The sequence below is a fragment of the Platalea leucorodia genome (genome assembly GCF_965183815.1).
Source record: "Platalea leucorodia genome assembly, chromosome: 3".
NCBI lineage: Eukaryota > Metazoa > Chordata > Aves > Pelecaniformes > Threskiornithidae > Platalea > Platalea leucorodia.
Window position 1 is genome coordinate 36,441,664 of NC_138825.1, and position 21,046 is coordinate 36,462,709.

Genomic DNA, 21,046 nt, shown 5'->3' on the forward strand with positions numbered 1-21,046 from the left:
ATGTATGCACCTTCCACTTACTGACCACTGCTACTTGAGAAGTGCTACTTATGGGCCTGGTATGAAAGGCTCATTAAATTTATCAGGGTCATTATTGCTTTGGCTCCATTTCTTTGATATTTATCTGAAGGCTACAAATTAACACAGCTTTTTTATGTACTACTATGCCACTTAGCTGTGTACTGCTTTCATCAGAATCATCCGCTAATACCTATCGGCATGGACAGGAACAAAGGGTAAGGATAAACCTGTATTACCCAGGAAATCAAATTAGATTATAATGGTTCTTTTTAGCCTTACTTTGTGAAATGGAAGCCCTACATTCAGCGCCTTGAGCTGGCCAAGATCTTTTTGCTTTGGGAGACAGAGCCAAGACTTCATTAACTATACCGAGATAAAATCTCTGGCTGACTGTCTCTATTTTATGAAGCTTTGAAACCTACAGCCCTTCAGAAAGGAAAAGATTTTTCTTTCTTCTAGCCCAGGGAGCTGGATTAAACCGTTGCCTTGAGATGAACCTGAAGGAGCACATTTTGCAAAAGGCTAGGTGATGCCCACAGTTAATTTTTTTCTACAGTTTAGTGCCATAAGCTGGAAAGACCCCTCTAATTTTGGGGAAACCTAACACCTGGAGAACAAAATACTCTCTTCAATATGCCTTTCTGGAGTTCAGAGTTTAGTACTGATGCCTTACAGTATGCATCAGCTTTCTACTCCGACTCCAACTCTATTTTTGTTTGTCATTCATGGGTGTCAGCAGGCATTCATTCATGTTGTCTCCAAATTAGTTTTTGTGTAAGCGTGGTGTGTTTGTAATCAGACAGATGGCCTAGGTTCGATTTCTGACCTCGAGCTTCACCCGTCATGGAAGAAAATGCCATTCGTTACTATCTAAAGGATCTGCAGTGACACAGGGAATTTAATCTGTAGTTGAGGGAGGATTGCACACAGTGAAGTCTTAGGAAAAGAATCAGGGCCAGAGTCCAGGCACAAAAGAATCCTGCTCAAAGTGCAGAGGTTTCACACATTTATTAGAACAAGCAGCAAACAAAAATGTCCTAAATGTAAAATCTAAATATTCTCGAGTCCTCGTCCCAGGCAGGAGAGTCACAGCATGAAGGGCAGATCTAAGTTCTTCTCGCCAGTGCCAAAGTAGACGTAGCCGTATTGCTTGGTCATTGGGACATGGTAGAAGGTCAGTCCCAGCCACAGCAGGCTCCGCAGCACCACCACGGTGCCTCCCTTCTCTAGCTGGACAGCCCAGGAGCCTGCGCGAGAACATGTGCTAATGAGTCACTGCAAAGGAGAAAGAGGCAGCGTTCCTGGCGCAAGCTGTCCCTGCGCTGGGAGGAGGGCTGCGGGGGGTTCTGCCTGACCCGTTAACAGTGCGTAAGGCTGCATCGGAGCTTGTGACACCTGAAAAGAGGGAAGTCGGGGAGACCAGAAACCTTGATGCCCTTTCTTCTCTTGTCAGTCCAGCATCACAGGCCACCCTCGTTTCCAGATGTTTGTGTCTAGTTTCACACAGTAGCATATTCCCATGGCTATGATGGTAATGTCATATGCGTCACAGGAAGGGACCCGTGGAGCTCCAGACTTGAATACTTGATCCCTAGGAGAGGCTACCGCTATTCTTGGCTGCTTCTGAGTGGGCGGCAGTTACTCTAACAAGCTCTGCCACCTACTTGGTCTAGCTAATAGCTATAGAGAGCCAAGACTAGCTATAGCAATCCTGCACAGGTACGAAATTTCTTCTTAAAATAAACTCATAGCATCAGTAATGGGAAGAGGAAGAAGGTGCTTTCCTGCTCCAGGGAAGACTGGTTTCCCTGATGCAGCAACTAGGAAAGAGGAAGAAGAGAAAGTGAAAAGCAGGGTATTTCCTATCTCAGAGAAATTTACAGAAAAGGTTAATTCTCTTCAGTCTTTCTTGGCTCCACCATTGAAGAGGATGTGCGTGGTAGGGGCAAAGGGATTAGTTTCCGCATTAATTTTGCTTTGGCTCTGCAGACGAGGTTCAGAGCCAGTGTGAAAATGCAGTTTCTCTTGGATGCAAGGAGCTCTGAGCCACTGAGTATTTGTTTTGCATCTGACACGACAGCCTGGGAACAATGCCGGAGGGGAGGGGGCTGGAGCATCAGCTTGGATTCAGTGCCGGAGGGCATGGAGCTGCCAGGAGAAGAAAATGCCAGCTTCAGCACCAAATCAGTAATGCCTAGAGGCTACAATGTAGGGAAGAAGGTTCCTGCTGAATCTCCATCTAAAAGCAAAAGCAGCAGCCCCAGATTAAAAAAAAAAAAATGCAGTTGGAGCTGTCAGGCTATTATTGGCCTAGAGTCAAGCGGTCAGCCTGCACCCAAAGCCAAAATCTGCCAATTCCAGAGTAAGCAGAAAGCCCATAATGCCAGTTAGACGGTATTCATCCTTGTAGACAATTTTAGGCTCATCAATTTATGCTATGACTCATGCTTACTCATGTCATGGTTAGCCTGGGGAAGGGCTTCTGTGATTGCTGTCAGCTGCCAGTCCTCCCCCTCCCACTAACTTCTGACTCTTGGCCAATTTTAGTCACATCCAACAAAGGGCTGAAGGGCTTTAACACCGCAAGGTCCTACAACAGGTCGCCACAGGACATGGCCCAGGGGTTGACTGCAGCTCCTGAAGCTAGCCGTTTGGCCTGCCAGCAGCTGCGAGGAAGCCAGGCTGTTGGGCTTGCCTGGCAGCCAAGAGGCAGCAGCCAGCTGGGCAATCCTAGCTTTGTAGGTTTGCCTAGCTTTGGGCTCTCGCACGCGCGCTTGCACTGCGTGTAGTCTCTTATGCAGTTCATGGCAAACTACGGTAGTTGAGGGCTTGAGGGAGGAGGGAAGTTGAGGGGAAATGTATATGTGGTGTCTGCAGAATCAGAAAGGAACAACAAATGCAAAGCCCTGTAAAACCAGTTGTTGCAAGTCGTGCTGCTCACCTGTTACCTCTCTCTTCTCTGTACTTCTGTACTTTTCAAAAGTTTCTTGGACACCGTCGTTTCCCCTGTCTACCTCAGTAGCAAGTTCCACAGGTTCATTATACCATAATATGCACAACACAAGTCCTGTGTCATCTTTGATCTGTTACCTTTCAAAGTATCCTCTTCAGTTATGTTCAAACATGGAGCTAAATGAACAGCAAGAACCCCTACCTTCCGTGACAGCCACTGAACTTTCTGACAAACAGACTCTGGCTGCAGGATAGCAGTACAAAGGAGGCATTCACAGTCTTGAAAGACTCGGGAGATTTCTGCACTGAAGAGCTTACTTCTGACTCACTCAGCAACATGTTTCCACTAAAGACAAACAGCTGGAATCACAGTAAAGCAAAGCACTACTTAATATAGGGCGGAATCAGTACAGGTGTGTGCCATCTTTTCACCTTCCTTGCACTGTGACATTCTTTGCACAGGTCCTAGTTAAAACACAAGCTAGTGTCTTCACAAGCAGTGGTTTCACATACAAGGCAAGCCCAATCTCCCATCCAGTCTCTCCAGTGCCACTCATACGGACACAAACTGAACTGGATCTTTGTCATACCTGGAGTAAAAACACCGGGATTGCAAATTCTGACTGACTGGGTCTCCAACAAAATCTCCATATTCTTAAGAAACTTCGCTACTCGGATAGCATGGAAACCCAGATGAAGAGCACTTCATTACTAGGCAGATCATCCGGTGGCTGAAGCACTACAGCCATCTGCTGTCAAAGGACAAGCTTTCAAACAGTTTCTTGAACTTTGCCACTACAAGTTTTCAGCATTTGCTAGTGGCAGTAGCTAGACTACACATAGGGTGTTGAGCAACAAGCGGCAAGCAAATAGGTCTGAATGTAATTGTGACAAATAACTTTCTCCATTTCGCCTTTGAACACTGAACTGACTGCTTTCAGTGCAGGGTTCTTGCAGCTTGAACTTGGAGAAATTATCTGCAAGCCCTTCATCCAAATACTGGTGGTTCTTGCTGCAGCTTTACACACCGGTTTGCAGGGGGGACTGTAAACTTTTGGAAGAGTTTCTCTAACAAAAAGCTAATGGAATGAGGAACTCTCATTGTCTTCGATTTAGCACCAGTCCTCTGAGAAGTAAGTCTGTGAAGGATAGGACTGTGCCTTGCCTTGCTTGGTGGTGAAAGCCTTTAGGGATTATCTAGTTTGCTAATGCCTCCCAACATACTGGAAGCATCCATCAGCCTGGGTCCATGTGATGGCTTGTATATATATGCTCATGTACACAGGTGAACCCTCTGCCCCAAAGTGTTTACAAAGAACAAAAACAAATGCCTGGAGCGTGACAAGTGGGAAAGGTGAGAGGGAAAACAGGGATATTAATGCTCTCAGGAACTGTATCTGCATTCAGACTTCTTTTTTTTTGGACAAATTTGCAGAGAAGGTAGAGTTCAACTTGATTAAATCCCCTATCTATGCTCTGGGGCAATACAGTACATGGATCCATGATCTGCTCAGAACATTTACCCAGTGTCACACAGGCTTATCAATCTCTGCAGAGTATTCATCAGCAGTTAACTGCTGATCAAAGGAACTTTCCATGCACCTTCACACCTGGCAGAAATGGACAGATGTAACTGAAGACGGGTCCATTCACTTTCATACTAGATCTCTGAAGGCTGTGACATGCAGCTGCTTCATTTCCCTACCGTCTGTCCAAGCTGCAAACTCTCAAAGGGCTCAAATTTGTCATTTCATAAATGTGACACCTTTGGGGAATATTAAGTTGTTATACTTTCCAGCTCTTCTCTGATCCTTGACTCTGCATCTAGGTCTATGCAAATATGGACAACAAAGTTTTGCTGATGCTGCATATGTCTTCTTGTGAAATGAGGACCTGAACAAAACAAGCACGTTGCTTAAGGGCAATCCCAACTGGACTGACACAACATAGGTTGAGGACAGGAAAAATTATAAGAAACTGCCTGAAACTGTAATGTCATTTTCACTCAGATCCTGTTTTCAGCCGGAATGATGATTGATCATAGAGCTGCTCTTTATTCTGCAGAGCCAAACAGCAGCAGCAGTGCCACCTTCCACCTTTTACTAACCAGATCACTGGGGATGTATTTCTAACTCAGCTGTCAAAGGTGATTTATTCAGTATACTTTTCCAGACTGGACTTTTGCAACACACAAAACCCATTCAGAAACTGCATTTGATACACAATGCTGGTGTCTGCCTCCTAAGAAGACATCACATTAAAGTTCTAGAACCTATCTGCTTATTTTAGTTGTTTTCTTTAAAGGAAGAAATTAGGGCCCATTATCTCAGTACTTATTTTTTCCATACCTCACCACATTAGCAGCATTTGAGGAAATGGACCAGAAAACAAAATTAATATTTGAACTCATGAGACATGGAGAAAGTTGTTCTCCTTGAAAGAGCCAAGACAATTGTATTCTCTTCCATCACAGCTCAGGTCTCACAATCTTCAAACAACAAGATGCTTTTTCAGGCCCACCTTTCTTGTAGGAGTTTGAAATAACAATGTCATAAATCACTCTAAAAGTACTTTAATCAGTACCTAATGAACAGTATGAAATAATAGCTTAAAATGAATATGCCTTCTTTCCTCCTTCAAGAGAAAGCCTTAGAAATGCTATATTTTACTATTTCAAAAATACAAAAAGGGATGAGGAGAATTATGAAAATTAAATGCTGCTTTTATCCTTTTTTTTCTTTTTTTTTTTAAACTTCCCTGCTATGACAAATGGTTCTTGGAGTAAAATCGTTGCATAGGTAGATGTAGGTCTGTATTACTATAAAAATGCAGAAGCAGGATGCTGGGTTCAAATCGTTTTTGAACCCAAAGCTCAGAATATCCCATGGCATTCCCTGTGCTCGTCATTGCCCCTGTGTCAGACATGTCTCTTACTGGGAGGCTGGAAAGCTCAGAGCATCAGTCTGTAAGGTACACCAAGACTCCCAGATAAAAGTTGTCAGGAAAAAAATTTTAAAATCATAATTATTTGCATTGGAGGGAATACAACTAGAACTAGGAGACAGCAAGTAAAAGCTGGCTTTCCTAGAGTTAAATACTGATTTAACTTGCATTATGTGTGAGCTGTAGCCTGCATTGTCCCCAAATCAGGCAGCAGAGTTAACTTCACTCATCATGCAAAGCTCACTGAGGTGCAGGGAACTGGAGGTCATTGCTCTCACACTAGAGATTTCTCACAGTAACACTGCTCTGGTGAGGTTTCCATTCTTCAAAATACATTTTTTTTAACGAGCAAGTTAATTCTTAAGCTGCACCCAGCAAACCTAAGGAAGCCAAGCACTGTCTGTGCTGAAACTATTGCCTGTTGCTGCTCCAGAAGGGAAGGGAGGGAGCTGCTGTGTGGGAGGAAAGAGCATGGGAAAAATATCCGCTGGATGAAGATCTGGAGCTTCCTATTCCCTCTTTGGATCAGGCTGCAGCCTCCACCCCTCCAAACACAAGCAGGAATTCTGAGGAGTTCCTTACATCTTTCCCAAACAAGAAAGTGCTTTGAAGATCCTGATGCTCACCCAGTGTTAAACCACTGCCTTTTTTATGGCCCTTCAACAGCTGCCAGGACACCAGGGCTGAATTTCAAAAGTCAACCTCCTTCTCAGCTTCTTCTTCCTTTCCAGTCGCCAATAGAAATCCCTGTCTCATCCCCCATGTCTGTCTCAGCTACAGGCTGAATCTTGTAATTCACAGAGGCAATAGGGTGCGTGAGACATTAGGTTTTAAACAAAAGCCTTTTAAGAGGGCTGTTTGCAGAAGAACTTTCCTGCCGTAACTGGTCCACTTTCAGTATGACCTCTCATAACATTGCTGCTTTGGAGGTGATTCAGCAGTGCCTCATTTCAGTGCAAGCTTGAGAAGAAACAGCTTTAAAAGCTAGACAGCCTGATACAGAGGCTCCATGTCGCAAAAGCTCACAGAGGGTCATAAAAGTGACATTATCAATTCCTCTTCAAAGGAGGAAATGTCTCAAGGGAAAAGCAGCTACAGCACGGTTGTACTTACCATTAACACAATATGCTGCCACAAGAGCAGGTTATAACAGATCTTGCTGCAGTCAGTCCTGAGTGAGAGTGAAGTACTGAGTTATAGGGCAAATACTAACACCCAGAGAGGGACAACAAAACCGTTTCCCTCTGCAAATGCAGCCGCTGCTTGGCTGCGTGACCCCAAGCACTTAGCTCTGACAAAGCTACACGACACCCGTGGGATTTAGCTTCCATTTCCCTCCAACAGAAAATCCTACACTGGGAAGAGCTTCCTACTTCTAATTTGCTGTCTGTAGGGAACAAAGACAAATTGCAAAGCAGAGCAGCTGTAAGGAAAGGTCACTGTGCTGTGGCTCTCAACAAATTTCGCCACACAGACATTTCATGCACAGCCTACCAGCCATAAGGACACATCCAAACACTCTTACGTGGGGCTCAAACTCCTTCATGCCACTTACTGGCTGCAAACTAAATCTCTTTCATTTGCTTGACACACCACCTGCACCCCATATGTTAACACTGCTGTCAATATTTCCAATTCCCCATATAACTATTTAATAATAATTAAATAAAAACACAGACTGGTTGCAGGTTCAGTACTATTTTAAAAAGCCACCAGAGCCAGGAAGGCACAGCTTACAAACAGTCAGATGCTGCCAAGCAGCTCTTGCATGGTCCTAATGCCTGCCATGCCTTTGACATACAAATACAACCGTGCCCAAACCTCAAAGTAAAATCATCTTACTTCAGAGGCTTTTTCTCTTCATCATCCTCTCCCACTGGGGACGCCTCTGCAGCACAAATGATTAAGACAGGTCTGGGCCTTCCATTTACACACAAAGTACCTGTTTCCTGCTGACAAGGAAGACTCGGGGATTGCAATGGTGTCCCAGATGCACAGTATTCAGGTGCCTCTGAGTACTGGGTGAAATTTAGGCCGTGCTTAGACATCTGACAACAGTGCTGCTTAATCCAGTTGAAGCAGCCTCTGCCCTCAAACCCCTTATTTCCCCCCCTCATCACTCTTCCATCATAGAGGCCACAGAAGTGTTTATTTACTGCTCAGTGAACCAGGCCAGGGAAACGATCTGGCTGAAAAATAGTGTAGCCAAAAATAAAGTTATTTTTCCAGCTGGAATCTGGCTGCACAGCCAGCAATGCCAAGACAAAAGAAGGGACAATACATAGACATAAATGAGCAGCAGAGGATGGTAAGACCTGAAAAAGCTAGCACACAGCAAATTACAGCCTCCCTTATGGCCCAGGTAGTTTGCCCTTCAGTCCTAAATCCACCTGATAATTAGAATAGAGCTAGAATCCTTTTTACTATTTTTTGTTGTTATTGTTGTTGTTGTTTTTGTTAAGAAAAAGATGCAGACTTTGCACAGAAAGCATCCAGAACAAAGATTCGGAATGGGGCTGTGCACTAGAGGAAACAGCAAGACAATATGCAATCAAAACTTACAAGGAATAGGAACAACTAATTAAAATCCCTGCTATTTGGATTCTGACAACTACAACACAGATCACTGTATCTTGGGTCTTCTGTAGTAAATTTAGAAATCTCTCAGAGTGGCAAAGCACCCTCCTTCCAAAGCACAGGTTTATGCTGGATCCCATCACACTCCATCTTTCTTCTTCAGCTGGTCGCTGTGGAAACGTTTTTGGAGCGTGCCAGGAGTCACGTAGCATCTACCTGGGGAGCCCCTGCATTAATCCGTCACCTTCGTGGGCTTCTGTGAGCCCATTGGTTGGTAGGAAGAAAAAGAAGGAGTCTCTCGCCCCTCCCTGCTCTGAATGAAAGACGCTTCCTCTAAATCTTGCTACAGGATTTCAGGCTCAATTCAGCTTCTTTGGGGCTTTTGTCGCCCAGCAAATGTGATGTCTTTGAAAGAAAGATTAACAGTTTGATGAAAGGATGCAATGGACAGCTTTGTTCTAGCCTGCTTCCCCCTAGAGCTTTCGGTCACTGTCACTTTCTTACCCACGGGAGAATATCTGTCTGACTCTCAGAGGAGATTATGGCCACCTTGTAAGATTTTGCCTCTCCTGATAACAAAGCACCGGCCACTTTGAGGAGGCGATAATGATGAACAGGGGCTGGATTAGGGGCAAAGAACCTCACATTGATCTCTGAATTCTGAGAGAACACAAAGCAGTTGATGCTGGGATTCAAAACCCACCGAATGCTTAGAGCACATCCAATTCACTCTCCTGCAGGAGGGGCAAGGCTACAAGCCCTGCCAGTCCCCCAGTTGTACTTCTTACCTCATCATCAAATTAGCAGGACTAGTTAAAAGGGCTTAGGACAAAGAACAGATGGCACGGATTATAAACTGTCAGTGTTTTCATACTAAACTAGATATGAATTCTGTCCCAAATTACCTGAAGAGTTTACCAGTTTCTGAGAAGACTGTCACACTAAGCATAACCACACAGCACAGTGCAGTTGTGTTGATATTCAAGCTAATTCTGAACACTAAAGATCGCTAAGCATCTTCTAGTGCCTGGGATAGCCTAGCTATCTCTGCACAGCACAACTGCTCTACAGATATACCCCTAGACGAACTGTCCCTTTTCCTTTTCCCTCTACACACAGCCACGCACTCCTTCAGCATGCAGAATTTCAATCCATATGGTATTTGTGTACAGTAAAACAAGACAATGCCCATTGACTTCCTCCCTGCAAGAGTTCTACGGCCCAAGGGGCAGCAAACAGCAAAGCAAAGCTATAGGCAGGGGTGGCACCAATGCCAACTGCTGCGTGGGCAAGAGCTTCCACTCCTTACACAGAGCCCCTTCAGAAATAGATCACTCCTAGCAAAAGCTGACCTTGTTCTGACTTCAGTGACACACAAACTGCCCTACGCTTTCCCCTGCAAGTAATTTTTCATCATTCCCTAGAGAAAGGGTTAGGCCAAGGCTGACTGATGTGGTGATAAAACTACAACTTCTAGTTCTAAGAGGCTTTACCAGCATTTCCTGTCAGTTCAGCAAGAAGTTCATCTCCTTTTCATGTCCGATGAACCAGGAGCTGAAATGGAGACAGGGTGGGCAATGATTTCTTTTCCTGAGGAGGAAAATCTTTAAATACAATCCCTGGAAAGTTGCTACAGAGACTCTGCTTCTGTCCTCATTCTTTCACTGCAGCAGTCAGAAGGGCGAAAGACTCCACCACAGCTCTGAGTTGATGGGCAGCCCTGCTCCAGTATAAACTCATCCAAGACCTCTGACTAAACAAGACCCCTGAGGTGATACAGACCCAGGACCCAAAAGCAGTGAATGCACTGCTTTATTACCCATAGACACAAAGCCCAAGGAAAACAGACTCCTTTCCAGAAATCAAGGCAGACCATGGACAGCCAGTCAAAAGCTATAACACTAGCTTGCTCTGGAGTCCTCCTGCTGTGCTGCCACGTGAGAGGTTCCAGTCTGATCTTGAACTCCTGAGCTGGCAGCGCCCCAGCTGTAGGAGGAACAACATCTTGTATTGCTCCCAGGCAACAATCTTGGGTCACTGCAGGAGTGGCCTTAACAGCCTCTAAAGGCTCCCCAGTCCACACATCACTAGCAAAAGTGAAGTGTCTCTACTTTTGAAGTATGTAGGAGACACACTTCCGTATTTGTTTATGTCCGTGCCTGTGATCGCTAAGGATGCTAAGAAAGCTATTGAAAGGTCCAGTGACCATTCCAGAAATTGCCCAAGCTTGGAAAGGACAGTCTCTTCTCCATACCTACAGTTCAGGAGGTCAGTATACCACACACAGTCTAGGAACTCAGGCCTCACCTTCTCAATCTGATGCTCTTCTTGGTGCTTTCCTTTCTCATTTTACTTTTCTGTGCTTTCTTTTTCTGTGCTCGGCACTGACAATGCTGGCACCATAGTGCGCCCTGCTGGCAGGTAGCAGCTACGGCCATCCTGGAATTATTTCTAGGGATGGCTGACTTCAGTTTTAAAAGAGAAATTCAGGTACCAATGCTTCAACTAATAACCCACTAAGCCAGCTATTCGATTTGATTCCCACATCTGAAGGCTGACTGTTCTGATGCACACTAATCTGTTTTACTCCTTCTGTACCACTGTGTTATAAAGCTCGTTTGTCAAAACCACTTGTATAAATGCCAGGTAACTCCATGGGATACTGTAGCTCAGTCTCACACATTCACCAAGCCTAAGGATCACCTCTGCTAACCAGGAACGAGGATAGCTGTGAGGTATTTCGGTCTACATTTTGGCTACCTCTTTTTATCCTTGCTAACACGAAGCACTGCCCTCTCATTCATTATGGGTCTTTTAGTTTGGATTTCAGTGAGACAGCTTGAAAAGCCTTGTCCCCATGTGGCTCTTGGCAGGCTAAGAAGTAAAGTGCTCTTGCTCTCAGCTTTCACAGAGCTGGGGAGGTGCTGCTTATTGTTAAGCAATGAAAGGGGAGGGCTCAGGTCACATCTGTGAAATGTTAGTGGAGAAGGGAGGCTCTGTGAAAGTAGGTGGCCAGCACAGCATAGCACTTTGCTGGATTTTGCAAGGCCACTGGGGAGATAGGCAGCCATTTGTCTTAGAGCTCTGATAACGGACCAACTTGCTCTCTGCTGGCTAGCTGGGGGTTGTAAATACCTCTGCAGACACAGACTCTTGAAATGGCTGGAGACTGAGGCTGATAGGGGATTAATCGCCGGGGGGGGGGGAGTGGGGTTGGAAAGGGAGTTAATTAGCTGTGTTAATGCATGGAGATAAAGCACGTTTGTGTCTCCTGGCCTTCTTTCTTCTAGCACCTGGGCTTTTGGGGCAGCCAAGATGGGGCTACCAAAATGGCCCTTGAGAGTGGCCAAAGGAAAGTATCTCCCCCTTAGAAATGCAATATCTCCATCTTCAAGGGCCCATTAAGCACCAGCTTTTGCTAAACCAATAAAGAGCATGCTAATGAAGCTCAAAGGACAGGAGGTTAGTGTTCTAACGCAGGCTACTGTTAAGCAAGTTTACAGAAAGGCTAGTGCCCAAAGTATTCAGCCAGGAAAATAGCCATAAATCCTTTTGTCTGTAATGCTGTATAAGGAATGCTCCAAAAACACTGCATGTTTGGGTGAAGAAGTAGAGATACAGGCTGAGTGACTGTCGTCTCCTCCACAGTCAAAATGGTAAAGGAGCTGAAATGATCTTCTCTCTAGGCACTTCTCCCCTTCCTCTAGCTGAATCTTGAAACAAGTGGACAACACTCACCATGATCCACCCTGTCACTGTATACCCATTTACAATGATGCTAAAAAAATCTCTCCCAGCATTACAGAGTCAGCAACTACATCTGAGGAGTCTTGGCTCCTCAGTTCAGCCTCCACAATAGACAGCAGTAAGTCGGGAATCTCCTCAGTCCTCTTTTGAGCCCTCATGCATCATAGCTCAGGAAGCAAAGCCAGCTGTACTGTGAGTGCTGTGTTTAGAGTCACTGCCTCAGGAACCCATTGTCACCTTTGTGTTATTGTCACTGACAATGAAGAAGCCTCAGCTAAAAATCACCCTCCACAGCTGTCATCAAGTTTACAGTCAGGCATACCAGGAAATCATCTTTCTAGACTCCTGCATACCACTACCCATTAAATTGAACTCAATTACTCATGTCTGAGACTAGCAACTTATATTTGCATTTGGCTAAAACAAAATTCCCAGGAAGACATCCAGCATGATGCTAAGATAGCAACAGGCACAGACTCATCCATTGCTCTTGCTAGCTGGTAATCATTTCACTGTTAAAATTTGTACCTAATTTCTCATTTTAGTTTTTCTGGCTATAATTTTCAGCTGCTGGTTCTTGTTATGCCCTTCTCTGCTATACTAAATAGACCTTCAGTACCCAATACTTAAACTCCATGGAGTATTTACACAGTGTAATACAGTCATTCTCATGTTCTTTTCCGTAAGATAAACAGATTGAACTGTTTATGTCTCTCACCAGCCCTTGAATCATTTTGTGGCTCTTTTCTGCAGCTCTCCAGTTTTGCAATGTGCAGTAATCCAGTTCTGATTCCACTAACAGTATACGCAAAAGTAAAGTCACCTCCCTGTTCCTATTTGCTACGCCCTTGTTTATACATCTACAGATCAAATTAACCTTTTAAGTCTCAGGATCAGACTGGGAGCTGATGTTCAGTGGGTTGTGCCTGGATTTCCTTTCAGAGCCACAGCTTCCAGAATACAAATCTGGCTTCCAGTCCCTGCTCTTAAATACGTGATTTTGCAGGTAGCTACATCAAAACATACTTTATTTAAGCAAGCCAAGTTTGCCAGATCTCTGTAGCTGTCTTGCCCTTGTCATTATTTGTCCCTCCACCAATCTTTTACTTCTAGATCATTTATAAATAAGTTGAAGAGTATCAGTACTGGCACTGGTTCCAGCTGAAGCCCCTTCTGACCCCTTCCAGAAATACAGTCATTCAGTGATTTCTGAATCACAGCTACTAATCAAGATCAGTTTAGGGGAATATATCTGCAATGCTGGGATTTATTAAAGGTTAGCATCTAAGTATGCCACGAGTCTCCTGAGATAATGATTTCAGGAGTAACTTATCTGGCTCTGCCATTTTCATTTTTTAAGGAACAGAAAAGGTTGCCTAACTCTACCCTCCCTTAGCAAACAGTCTGAAAACTGTCTGAAAGAGTATTTTATTGTCTTCATTTGATGTGAGTCCATATTCTTTCCAAAAACAAACTGGAAAAAAATTATTGAGCATATCTGCCCTTCCACATTCTTATCAGCCTTTTTACCATCACCAGTTAGTGACGGTTTCCAGTACCATTACTATGCTTTCTTTTCCTCTCAACATACTTGAAAAAAATCCTCCTTGCAGTTGTCACAGATTACTTCAGGTTATCCTGGCTTCCTTTGTCATTTTCTACTCATTAACAAGTCCAATTTATATCAATCATTAACGGTTCACAACTTTCTGCATTTCTTTTTATATTGTTTTTGTTTTTGTTTTTTGTATTCTAATTCCTACTTTTACTCCACCAGTGAACTGTGGTAGGCTTTCAGCCAAAAGCAGCTATTTCTTGACTGGGATTCATGAATTTTGAATAAACTCTTCTCATAGAAATTCTATTTCCACTCATATCTTTTCCTATCTACATTTTTCTTTCCCTTTGCCTCTGACATACCTCCCCTCCTGCATCAGTTTTTAACAGTGCCCTGTTGGTGTCCCCTATCTCCATATCAAAGTGATCTGAGTCAGTAATCTGTAACAAACCTTCAGAGTCAAGTTATTGCTTTTCTGAACTGTAGTTTGAAAGCGTCAAAGAACTGAATTCTCCATCCCCTGTTTTACTTTCTCCAAGCTTTCCATTCTACACTAGTACCGTAGGCTTTCTCCCATCCCCTTCCTTTATCCTTGCAGAATATAGCATTCCCTGATCTGATACCATGGTCACAATAAAATCAACCTTCCCCCTCTATTTTCACTTTCCCCATCGCGCCAATGCCTGAAAAGTGACTATTATTTCATACCTACACAACGTTGGGTCATCAAGTGAAAATGCTGTAGGCATCCTAGGAATTATTGCTATCTGCTTTGCCATTCCATTATCTACAAGCACATGTAAAACTGCCACAACTCTAGTTCCTGAAATGCTATCGCCCAGGGTGCCGAACTCCATGCAGCAGAAAGCACCAGGCTGGCAATCTGCCAGCAGCTGAAAGGCTACATCTAATTGTGCATAAAGTTGAGCAGATTGTCTGCTTAGACTAGAGCAAACAAGCTTATCTTTAATGCAGACATATGGCCAGCAAAACCTACAGATCCCAGCATGCAATATTCTAGCCAGCTGGCCATTTGGATCAGAATGAAGCATTACATGATCTGATACTGTGGAGACAGAAGATCAGTATCACAACCCCTCCATGTTCAAAAATCATGAGTCAGGCCACTCAAATTCATGAGTTTGGCTCAGAGAGCTGAAGATTTTAAAGGGGATAAACCGATTGAATTTGCTTTTGAGACAGGGTTTGCATTCTCCCACTTTTCTCTACAATCATTTTAAAAAATGTATTTTTTTAATAAAAGCTAAATCACGCAGTCACTTGTCTCTGGGAGCTGAGACACCAAGAAAAAACAGACAGACTCACAGTATGATTAGGGGAGGAGCAGCAACATATTCTGAACTCTTAAAGTGCACAGATAACCTGATAGATAGACACACAGACAGAATCTGGTACCTGCAATCACCACAGATATCACTGGTAAAGATAAGGGTGGCAGACAGTTTTGTTACAAAACTCCAGGTTTTCCAATCTTGCACTAAACTCTCTGCTTTTACCATTGTTTCCTTCATTCAACCCAGTTTTAACTTCGTTTCTTCCCACCTCTCAGCTATCATGTAAAATGTTCTCTCTGCCTCCAACTTTCCGTTCTGTAAGACACCTCTGCTCTCCTATAATGACACACCATACACTTTATGACAGTTACCCCCTTGACAGCCGTCACAGATGCTCAGTCTCCAATAAAGAAAACTGTTTCAACCGAGTTGTTACTTTTAGACAGGTTAAAATCAGCCCTTAATCGCTCAGTCCTGTTCTTTAGGTCTTTTAAGATGCTAGGGAAATTCTAGCCAATGCAGGCTGGGAGGGGAACATCACCCAGATGTCGCTCACCTTCAGTCCACCTTTTATGTATTCATTGAGGGCAGAGAAAATTCTGGCTTCAGTCACAATTCTAGATGCAATAGATCCGAGAATTCCTACCTCTGCTCTGACAATAACTGTTCAAGAGAGGATCTAGCCAGGAAAGGCAAGAAAAGATTCAGGTCAAAGTGAGGGGATTTGCCAGAGCTATGAACAACATGTCAGGACATAGCAAAAGCACTGCCTGCTCTGGGTCAGGACCAACATGCACTGGCAGAGTTGAAGGAAGGTAACCCAAGAACCAAAGCTTGAGTGCCTTACAGCCAGGAGTGCGTGATTTTGGCAGAGCCATGGTGATAAAATCAGCAGAAAGCCTGTGTCTGCTCTCTGTTCTTTTTTGTCCCCACATTTTCACAAGCAACCACTACTTTAGGCAACATGAATGCTTGTTAAAGGGGGGGTGGGTTGATCTTTCTTTAATGTCAGAGCCCCTATCTGCATGTGATAGAGTGCAATTAGAGAGGCTACATGCCTTGCTGACCCTGTAACCAGTTCCTGTCTTACTTCCTTCGCCTGACAAGCTCATTCCATCAATCCCCAGGTTCAGTCCAAAAAAGAGCAGGACAATACAGCCAGAGCTACACAGGCACTGTGATGAATCTTCTCCTCCATTAAAAAGCACTCAGCTGCACTTGAGCTCAGGTAGTCTTTGAGAGGTAACTTTTTTTGTGGAGACCAAGATCTGCACTAAAACAGCAACAACTTCCCGGGAAGGGGACAAAGGTTCACACTTACACAGACCTCAGATTGCCACAGGAAGACAAACGTGACAGTGGCATTGCTGAGCCCCACTTTCTATCTGCCACTGCAGATAGATAGGAAATACAGCTACAAGTCAAATTTGATTTAAAGACATCAACAAAACCGCCATCTTCATGTCTAACATACAGCATGACCTGCCAGTTGCCTAGTCCCTTGAACTGGATACATAACGCTGCAGAATGATATCTGTAATCTTTGAAAGGTGCCATTCCCCATCACAGCTGAAGGTGGCTAAGACCAATTCTGTGATGCAAATTAGCCTTCAGGCTCTCAGCCCTTGGTGCCTGTTTTCTAGTGGAAACATAGAAAGCATGGCAGACTTATGTCCTGCTTCAGTGGCTCTGTGGTTTCAGGCCTCACAAAATTAAAAAGTCTCCCTACCACAAACCATACAAAAAAAGAGGGGAAAAAAAAATGCAAACAGTAGCAATGCCTGAACTACTATATGAAACTGCAGCTAAAATTTTCTTAGGAGATATCTAGGACCTAACCTCCCTTACAATACTCCTTTTTGAGTCAAAAGGGCCAACTCAATGAGCCAGTGTGTGTAAAAACATGCAAAAACGTGCAGTCTCTCCAAACTACACCTCTGGAAAATGACTGCAGCAAGGACACTCCCAGTAAGTTGAACAATGGTTTAGATTCTAGCGCTGTTTATGCTCTGAACAGTCAAAAATGTTTGGAATTCAGGCAGGAGCTCACTAGATTCATTCTCAGTTCTTTTTTGCCAAAGGAAAGATGGGGATATATAGAGATAGACAGACAGACAGACAGATAGATATGACAAAGTCTGAAAAGCTATTTACAGCACTGGCAATTGACTGTCCTGCCAGCCAATTCCATCTGGCACAGGATGCCTAATATCCTATCCTGCTACCCCAGGATAGGTATGCTATTTTATTCCTAAGTTCTGATTGTGTCCCAAGAATCTTTCTAGACAGCAGGATGTGGAAACGCTTGGCCCAATCCAAAAAATGCAGCAAATCAGCAAAAAGCAATTAGAAACAAATAAGTCATTCCATCTCTTTAGAGAAATATCCTGCCAGAGCAATCCCATGAAGAGGCTTTAAATATATTTAACAGTTGTCCAGCAGAACCATAGAGATGTGAACTGAAGATACGTTCCAGTATGCATATCTTCCTTTCTCCTTCCACAGTATGTAATCCCGGTAGAGTACAGATTATTCCACACTTCAGCATTTCTAGCACAGTTTATCAAAGGAAAGTTTGAATTCAGTCCTCAGAGATATCAGCTTAGTGTTAATGAGAGCCCATTTAGATAAAGAGCAGCAGTACTGGGTGGGACAAGAGGTGTGAAATACTTCAAACTACATAAATTCCCTCTATCATTAGTGAAGTTATCTCTCCTGGTAGGGACACCAGCTGTCACAGGCTTTACAGAAGTCAGGAGGGAATACAGCACTCAGGCAGAGGGGGTAACTGCTGATGTGGTCAGACCTGTTGCGAGGATGTGACAGCCCTGGTACACTTACATCTTACCACTGTAAGCATTTATAATTGCTTAAAAATTGCTTAAAAATAAAATTAAGTACAACATTTACAACATTAAAGGATGAAGTTCACAGGAGCTTCTCCCAAGCATAACAACTCCACAGTAACCCGCATCTTGTTGCCTTGGTATTTCCCAGGCTACTTGGACTGCCTTCCCTTTCATTGCACCCCTTGATTCTGCTACCTTTACCTTGTGGGATATCATGCTCCAGAGAGTCTAGAAAGTCAGTGGATGGGTCCAGGTCAGCCTTTTCCAGCAGGGTTTTATTCTTCAGGTTAACAGGTTCAGCAAAATGGAAATAGGAACTTAACTTTTTTGCCTCCGTCAAAGAAAGACCTGCAAACAGCCATTGGTGACCATTAATACAGTGAGCTGGGCTAACATACATTATACCATCGAATGTCATATTGTTTCACTCACAGCATAGGACAGAATCACAATCTTTCTCCAATGGACTCCACAGAGGACCAAAGACTTGCCAGAAATGGGTGGCAGTGCTTCCTGACACTGTGCATTACAGACCATGCTAACTGCAGTCCCAGATAAGCAATAGCCATGAGTTGAGATCAACTCTTTGTGCCCATTCGGTTACATCCTATCTCTAGATGGAGAATTCACTCCAGCTATAATTGCTAAACACTGACATAAACTATACAGAGACAAATGAAACTACAGGTTTAATGACTCAGAGTCATTACTGACTCTCCTCCCACCTTCCAGAGTTGAATCATGCACCTGAACATTAGTGGTATTGGATTCTCTCCTCCCTGTTCTTCTTACCCAAGAGAAAAATAAACCTCAAATCAAAACATCAGCTAGAGAAAGTCATCTTAATTTACAGCCTTTATGATCAAAGTACAGTTGATCCTGATAAAGACAATGAGAATTTACCTTCAAAGTTTCTGTTTTCATGCACAGACCCAAGAGGAGTCTTCACAAATGCCCCCCGAGGGATGATACCAACTGCTCTGTCTATCTGTTCTATCGTAGCTACAAGGCGGGACTCCTCCTTGATCATGGGCTTTAAAGAAAATTAGGCAAATTTTAAAGGCAGGGCTTTCCTTGTTGTCATTTCTGAAAATAAACTCGAGGTGACAATAGAAACCACAACAGACTCATCAGCTTGGAGCCCAACGGCACTAAGAGGAGGACCACAAATCGGACATTCTTCTCATAAGAAGAGAAGCAGAAGTAGACAGTCTAGATTCACCAGAGAATTAACTGTCCCTCCCCTCATCCATCCTTTCCTCCCTCTCAGTTAAGCTACTTATGACTTGCCTATTCAGTTATAAAGAATGGTACCTGCAGTTCCTATGTAAAGCTTCAAACACTGCAGTGAGGATCTGTACCAATTGTGCATAATAAAACATAAAGGAGAAAGAATATTTCTGAGCTGTGACTAACTCCAGGAGTAACCGAAGTGAGAGTTCAGTCAAGAAGCCATTGCTACACAATGACAGAAAAGGGGAAATTGTATATATTCTGCCTGAGCACAGGCTCAGGCTGCTTATTACAAACAAGGAGGAGGAGCCACCACCTGTCCAGTGTGAGGGGTACAACTGTATCGAAGAGAGTTTGGAAGTGTTTTGCTGTATTTACCTCCTTACCATCTCCAAACAATCTTTCAGCATCTTCTGCATTTATCTCAGTGCACTTGTACTCAAAAGAAGGATCCCCCTGGAAACGGCCCTTCAGCTGCTTAGCCTGCGCAACCATCTCCTCGGTCGCGGGTGGCAGGAGGCTCCATTCCACGCAGTTCAAGCTGCCAGCGACAAGCACAACACAGGCCCGAGCCCGCTGAAGCACAGGGCTCGATGCCGCCTTGCCAGGTCCCTCAGGGGCACATCGAGGCTCCCTCCAGGAGAGCTGGGCAGCTCCCCCTGACCCCCCCCCCCCCACTTCTTTTCTCCCTCCAGCCCCCAAACCGGCCTCCCGAGGCCGTTTAGGCCTCCCCGGCCCCACCTCCCCAGGGAGGTGCCCGTCCCCTGCACGGAGCGGCGGTGAAGCCCGGCCTCCGCACCTGTAAAGGCGGCTGCGGGGCGCGGCACGGTCAGGGCCCAGCCCCTCGGCGATGTAGTAGGCGCCGCGCACGCCCTGGATGCAGCCCCAGAACCAGACCCGCTCGAAGCGGTAGTCGCGCTGGAGGAGCAGCAGCGAGGCCCCCAGCACCGCCCGCTTCTCCGGGCTCAGCCCCGCGCCGCCGCCGGCCGCCAGCTCCAGCGCGGCGGGCAGCGATGCCGCCTCCATGGCGGCTCCGCGTCCCTGTTGCCGGGCAACCGTCGCTCGGGCGCGGCGGTGGGGTCAAAGGTGCCGGCATGCTTCCGCTGGAGGGAACGGCCCGAAGCGTCAATCAAAGTCAGCGCCCTGGCAACGGCGGGTCCCGCCTCTCCGCTGCCATGGAAACGGCGCCAGTGGGCGCAGGCGGACAATGGCGGCAGCTCGCCGCCGCCTCTCCCGCTGGGCGGGCGGGCCGCGCCCCCGGCCCAAGAGGGCGGCCGGCTCGGTCTGAGGGCCCAGCCGGGCAGGCCCCGCGGGTGAGGCGGGAGGGGAGCCGCTGGGCGGGCGCCTGACGGGGGTCTCTAGCTCAGCGCCTGAGCAGGCGGGGGGCGACGGCACCTCCCGTGCGGCTCCACCGCCGCCTCGGCCCGGGCCTTCCCTCCGCGGGGAGCTGAGGAGAGCAGGGCAGTCACGGCCAGGAGGCTGTGCGCCGTCTGCGGGTCAGCCGCGGGCTGCCTCTAGAGCAACGAAGGAGAAAGCAGGGCCCTGGAGAGCCTGCAGGCAGGTCTGGCTGTGCCGGCAGGTCTGGCCGTGCCGGCAGGTCTGGCTGTGCCAGCCCTGTGTAAAGCTAACCCTGTCCCGAGGCCCAGAGACACTGACAAGCAGCAACCCATTAGGAATGCACTTAGGGGTGCCTGTCCTGCATAGGTGTTTCTCAGTTTCAAGAGGCCTAAACCCAAAGGTAAGTCCAAAAAGCAGGAGCGCATACAACTGTATTGCACCTTAGCTGGGATACCACAAAGGGCTCCGTTCTCCTCACTTCTTACATGAAAAGCAGCAACCTCTCCCCTCTGAATCTGGCTACTTACAGTGTC

General features: G+C 45.5%; 1 protein-coding gene across 1 annotated transcript; it reads right to left on the reverse strand.

The window, feature by feature from the left end:
- Window positions 1-1,107: 1,107 nt before the first annotated feature.
- On the reverse strand, window positions 1,108-20,201 carry RSPH9 (radial spoke head component 9; the record flags this gene model as incomplete). The annotated part of the gene is made up of 5 exons (XM_082307972.1): window positions 1,108-1,268; window positions 18,144-18,290; window positions 18,846-18,975; window positions 19,554-19,716; window positions 19,975-20,201. 5 exons carry the CDS (start codon window positions 20,199-20,201, stop codon window positions 1,108-1,110), a joined length of 828 nt encoding a protein of 275 aa, XP_082164098.1.
- Window positions 20,202-21,046: the final 845 nt, after the last annotated feature.